This window comes from Medicago sativa, chromosome 3 (genome assembly GCF_051527215.1).
Source record: "Medicago sativa cultivar Bolivia chromosome 3, Bolivia_mono, whole genome shotgun sequence".
NCBI lineage: Eukaryota > Viridiplantae > Streptophyta > Magnoliopsida > Fabales > Fabaceae > Medicago > Medicago sativa.
In genome coordinates, this window is record NC_140751.1 from 7068812 (window position 1) to 7075282 (window position 6471).

The window sequence follows — 6471 nt, forward strand, 5'->3', positions numbered from 1 at the left end:
TCATGTTACTCACAACTCTATTAATGGCCTGAAATTTATGGCATCAATAACTGTTGTCAACCCTTCAAAAAATAACTGTGATGTCAAAACAACAATACTTTGCAGACAAGCAAACCTTGAGATAACAGTTTCAGAAACTTGGTTTCCCAAATCAAATACGACTATTTCAATCAGAAAAATTATGTCTCTATCTTGAAAAGGGAATTGAGGGAAGTAGAGCAAAGTCCTCTAATAACAAGAAAAATAACATCCCGAATGTGTCGGAACTGCACCATCAAGTCAGATTCATTCTCACCATCTCCACTACTATTTTTAGACGGTGTTGATCATTTCTCAAAAGCTGCTCCACCTGATACATTCAAAGATAAACACAAGTAAATCAAGGATACAATAATCTGACAATGACATTACATAGCTGATGAGGAAAATGCGTTACATATGTCACCCAAACTTTACATGAAAGGGAGGGGCATAACTACCACGAATTTCTGTAGCTGGAAAAAAAGTAAAGGTGCGAGTAGATAGCATAAGAAATGTTCATAATGAATGTTAAAAAACAACTTTTGCATTAGATAGCACAAGAGCTCCATTTTTTTTTTATGGAAAAATTCAATTTAAATTTTCAAATGGTAAATCCATTGCGTGCTTTCTTTGAGAAAAGAGAGACCACCTCCCTAAATGTGCAACTTGAATGCCTATAATGTACTTCAGAGCACCAAGGTAAAACAAAACTTTAAAAGTATTGATACATTTATAATCATTGTCTGTGTGCACTATGTCATCCACATATACCTAGCAATCAAGCATCTCTCTAGTCTCTAAATTCCATATTGAATGATATGCAAAGCATATGAGGCCGATTGTCATACTATTATTAACTAGATAACTATAGCAAGGACTAAACTGGAGAGCGGTTGGCAGACATGTTTTACTAAAACTTTTGTTTGAAATCAGGTGAATTACGAACAATAGCATAACAGCTTGATATCACAACAAAAAAAAAAGTTTCCTTAGTAAACGATATGCCATAATGCCCTGCACTTGACTCCTCTAAAGAAAGCAATATAATTTAGAGTAGAAAGTAAATCATTAACCACAAATTTTCAGATCTTCAAATAAAAATCATATCCACTAACCAATTTGTGTTCGAACTTACACCTGATAATCATAGTTAATAACGTTCAAGAATGTTTATTATATGTTTAGTGGATGGTTAATGAGTTGTGACAAGTTGTTACATTCATTTCAGTCACACTTAATTTATTTTTAGAAACATTTTATAACTTCCTTAATTTGAAAAGAAAAATAACCATCCCCTCTAAAACCCTTTAACTTGTGTATTCAGAAAAAATCAATTTCAATTTTCATATGGTAAATCCATTGCATGTTTCCTTTGAGAAAAGAGAGACACCTTGTTTTACAACAGGAGACACCGCTGACGATGATTTTCCTTCTCGACCTGATAGAGAAACCAATGATGATGTTATGTAAATACATGACGATTAAATAGAAAGGATACATTGATTGTGTCTAGTCCAGATACCATACCTTCAAGATTAATTGGTTTGTATACAAAAGTCAAACAACAACCAACATCTTCTTTGGTCAAGGTATAATCAGATGTACCAGCTGACACTAACAGAAAGTCTCTACATAGATTTATCATAATCAATAAAAGACAGAAGAGCTTAGTTAAGGAAAAAAAAATAAGGAGACATGAAAAGAGAGAAAATTTAGGTAAAAACAAGATGTTGACTATCCCTAAAGCACCAAAATGAGTGCAACAATTCACTTTCAAATTTGTGAAAGCACAAATCAAAGACAAGAACATGATGAAGAGAATACTGACCCAGTATCCATGTTCTTACGTAACCATTCAAACTTGCTAGGTCCCTCCCATCCACCAAAATAATCGCCAACTCCTTTAATGGTGATTCCTTCAACAGCATCTCCAACTATTCTGACATTCCGGACTGAAGGGCGAGCTGCCATATGAATAAAAAAAAGAATTAGAAATGGTTATAATTATATATACATAATATAAAAAGGGAAGTTATTTACCGATGATATGACTAATCCCTTATTTACCAATTATAACATTTCAATCACACGTAATTCATTTTTAGAAACATTTTATAACTTCCTTAATTTGAAAAGCAATCACCTCGCAATACAGGTGTTGTCTCAACGTATACTACCTCACCCGATCATCTGAACACATCACTTACAACACATTCACATTGTATAATTGTTGGTATCTTATTTACAATTTGCAGGTGTGGGGAAGAACTTCGATTAATCAGTCAACACAAGAATGTATATGATATCATGTAAAATATTTATTAGTTACTAAGCGATCATCTACTAAACTGCAGCAGCTGATCAAACTTCTCCCTACAGTGCATAGCAATTAATAGTGTTGAATTTCTTTTTAAAGTTGGATAGTTTATTGAATTCCTTTTTCTTTGTATCTTTTGGAAGCTTCTTGATTCTCAAATCATAAATTTCTAGCTTAAATGTTATTATTGTAAATTCTAATTTTTTTACAAAACAATAGAGAAATAAAACAAACTTTTATTCAAATTTTGCCACATACGACATGACTCATAAAAATATTACCAGGGAGAATGCGCTCCAAGCCCATGCAAATTTTTTTTTCACCCACAACGCCATCATCGCGTACTGGAGTACACTGGAATGAGATGAATTTTCCAATAACTTCTTTGGTAGCGCGATACTCCAGAAGTCCAGAAACCCCCAATATTGGAGAACCAAAATCATCTTCATGCTGCAAATTCAGAAGATACTTTAGAGCATAAGTTCTCTGTCTGAAGGACAATTTTCATAGGTAGGAATGCTGTTTTTTATTTATGTTTCAAGTAGGCCAAAGTACTCCTGTTTTCCAACTCAATGATTAATCTCTCAAACATTTTATAGGGAGATTATTATATATGTTTCAAGTAGGCCAAAGTAATGAAGAAAACAAAAAATCTCCCTAATGTATTAATACGCTTTCACTCAATTATAAAAATTTCAATTATTTGCCATGAATAACAGTGCCCTGACCAAAATAAAAAAGCCGTCAAAGGCAGTATACAAATAAACATATCCAACACACACTGCCAAATCCAATGTTTGCCATATTAAATTTGGCATAGTGGAACGCACGGTCCACCAGGTAGCAGACTACAACATCTGCTACAGGTATGGCAATTTATAATCAATTTCAAAAATTTCAAAGTGTTCCACCTTGCTTCATCATGACTGCCGCTGTGTTTTTCCTCTCACATTACAAGAACTAAAACATACCTAAGTGAATATGCTCAAATCACAACAACATGGTAAACTGAAAATCTAAACGAGCCTATCTTTCCACGGAAGTCTAGAATGTATCAAGAAGTGAAAATCAAATCCCACTTGGGTTGGTCTGGTGGTATTGGCATGGGACCTAGGAGTGTGCTCCTCCTCAAGGTCTTAGGTTTGATTCTCCCGGTGCAAATTTGAGTACACAAGGTAGGGATTAGGCTCCCATAACATTTATAAAAATAAATTAAACATATTTTTGCGGAACTTGGATGTTATTGCATACCTCATGAATATACCAATCGAATATACTTTTTCCTTCGTGGCCTCCAACATATCCATATGAAGCAGTGAATATTCCACCCTCGTGGTAATTTCCAATGATTTCTATGAAATTCACTTTTGGAGGAAGAGCTGCAAAAGAGATAAAGATTTTTCATATCAAACTCCTGATAGATTTTAATTTCTGTCGAGAAGAAACTAATTTGATACTTCAAGGAATCAATCAATATATAGTGTGTTTGGTTTAGCATTGGCCAACACTCTAAAGCTTCTTGATTCTCAAATCATAAATTTCTAGCTTAAATGTTATTATTGTAAATTCCAATTTTTTTACAAAACAATAGAGAAATAAAACAAACTTTTATTCAAATTTTGCCACATATGACATGACTCATAAAGATATTACCAGGGCGAATGCGCTCCAAGCCCATGAAAATTCTTTTTTCACCCACAACGCCATCATCGCGTACTGGAGTACACTGGAATGAGATGAATTTTCCAATAACTTCTTTGGTAGCGCGATACTCCAGAAGTCCAGAAACCCCCAGTATTGGAGAACCAAAATCATCTTCATGCTGCAAATTCAGAAGATATTTTAGAGCATAAGTTCTCTCTGAAGGACAATTTTCATAGGTAGGAATGCTGTTTTTTATATATGGCAATTTATAATCAATTTAAAAAATTTCAAAGTGTTCCACCTTGCTTCATTATGACTGCCGTTGTGTTTTTCCTCTCACATTACAAGAACTAAAACATACCTAAGTGAATATGCTCAAATCACAACAACATGGTAAACTGAAAATCTAAACGAGCCTATCTTTCCACGGAAGTCTAGAATGTATCAAGAAGTGAAAATCAAATCCCACTTGGGTTGGTCTGGTGGTATTGGCATGGGACCTAGGAGTGTGCTCCTCCTCAAGGTCTTAGGTTTGATTCTCCCGGTGCAAATTTGAGTACACAAGGTAGGGATTAGGCTCCCATAACATTTATAAAAATAAATTAAACATACTTTTGCGGAACTAGGTTGTGATTGCATACCTCATGAATATACCAATCGAATATACTTTTTCCTTCATGGCCTCCAACATATCCATATGAAGCAGTGAATATTTCACCCTCGTGGTAATTTCCAATGATTTCTATGAAATTCACTTTTGGAGGAAGAGCTGCAAAAGAGATAAAAAAATTTCATATCAAACTCCTGATAGATTTTAATTTTTGTCGAGAAGAAACTAATTTGATACTTCAAGGAATCAATCAATATATAGTGTGTTTGGTTTAGCATTGGCCAACACTCTAAAGCACATCCATTGCCAATGTAACAAATATTTATGAGAACTCAAAAAGAGTGTTTGATCTCTCCCAACGCCATCTCAAACACATGAATAGATTATGTCTTTATATCGTTGGTAATATAAATGACATAAAAAGAGAAAAAGGCAGCGCGAAGAGACGAGTAAACCTACACTCAATTGTTCTATCAGATATAACAAATGCTGGTTCACCAGAAAGACCATCAGGAGACATGGGTGTAAATTTTGCAACAATGTAACAGCCAACAGCTCCAAGAGGAATGCGGAAAGCCTAACCAAATAGATCAAAAGGAAACAATAAAATGGAAGTTAGTACATAGAGGATGGAAAAATAACTATGCAATTCAATGGGAAACAAAACAAACCACCCACTTTAGCAACGGTAGGAGTACATAATGCTTCAAGATTTCTTTCATCCAATGTTGACGAATTTGATTTGTACCATTGAACTCTGCTAGATCCATCAGTTCCTCCTTTATTTACAGTACCAGTCACCTTGACTTTTGCGTTCTCTAGTAGATCACCAATTATGTTGACATTTGTTACTTTTGGCTTGCCTGAAATTGAGAAGAAGCATTATAACCACATGCCAATCGCCGGTATATATTAGCATAAAGTTTAATTCTTAAAATCATCCCCAACAAACATTTTTTCAAACTCTACTCACTATGACCTAAAAATGATGCATTCCCAAGATTGTTGTAAGATGCAGTCAAGTGTCATGTTAATATTAAAATATATCAATAGAATATACATTATACATAAGAATTAAATAGAAAGGATATCTATTTAATAGTATAATTTGTTTAAGTTTCTTACGAGAAACTGAGAAAAGTTGATATTGTGGTGGGATGTGGAATTCCTGATTAATCTTGGCTTGGAATTGATATATGGGCATGTTACCCTTCACTTTAACAGGGAAAGATTTCCCATGACCATCGTTCACAAAAAATTCATATTCCTTCTGGTTATCCATATATATGCTGCGACTGAGAAAAACAAAAAAGCCTAAGTTGAAATGGAATGGATAGAAGAGTAAGAAAAAGTTATGGAAGAAGAAGATTACCTTACCTGTGTTTCTTCTGGTGAGAGTCGAATATAATAGGGTTTCTTCTGTGAAGTTTTGCAGTTTTTATGTGGACAACGAGCCAGGTAGCTCGATTACGGGAGTGATTTGCGGTTCCTAAAACCCAGCAGCCCATTTTAGCATTCGGTATTCTTCTACAACAAAAAAGGAAAGAAAATATTTGGAACTTACGGTATTCTATTCTACTTTCTAACATGGATAAGTGAAGAAGGAACGTATTTAGTTGTCTTGTGTGTTATAATCAAATGCAAAAAATAATATTTGTACGAAAAGAAATGAGTAGTGGAAGGTTGGGTTGGGTTGCATTGCAGGGAAAATATGGCGCTTCATAATGAAAGTACAAACTGGTTTTGCTAAATTTTTTATTTTGTCCTTCTGGGTGGAGTCTGTTGTGTCAGCTGATTCCTCGTTTGTTGTAACCGTTACTGGAGTGGGAGGTGAAGGTTTGTCGTACCTATCATGAAGCCAATTTGTATGTTGATGCTT

At 34.4% G+C, this 6471-nt stretch overlaps 1 protein-coding gene across 4 annotated transcripts; it reads right to left on the bottom strand.

The window, feature by feature from the left end:
- On the bottom strand, window positions 1-6471 carry LOC146935305 (187-kDa microtubule-associated protein AIR9-like). 4 transcript variants are annotated; one of them, XM_085750490.1, is made up of 12 exons: window positions 5970-6471; window positions 5718-5887; window positions 5271-5455; window positions 5052-5169; window positions 4624-4751; window positions 3992-4160; window positions 3590-3717; window positions 2620-2788; window positions 1850-1985; window positions 1549-1649; window positions 1412-1459; window positions 1-349 (listed from the first exon to the last, which is right to left on the bottom strand). In XM_085750490.1, the coding sequence occupies exons 1-12, from the start codon at window positions 6179-6181 to the stop codon at window positions 327-329; spliced, it is 1587 nt and encodes a 528-aa protein (XP_085606616.1). In that variant the 5' UTR covers window positions 6182-6471; the 3' UTR covers window positions 1-326. The 4 variants fall into 4 exon arrangements, with proteins under 4 accessions (XP_085606616.1, XP_085606618.1, XP_085606615.1 ...); XM_085750492.1 differs by having other exon boundaries at window positions 5965-6471; XM_085750489.1 differs by lacking the exon at window positions 1-349 and having other exon boundaries at window positions 1227-1459.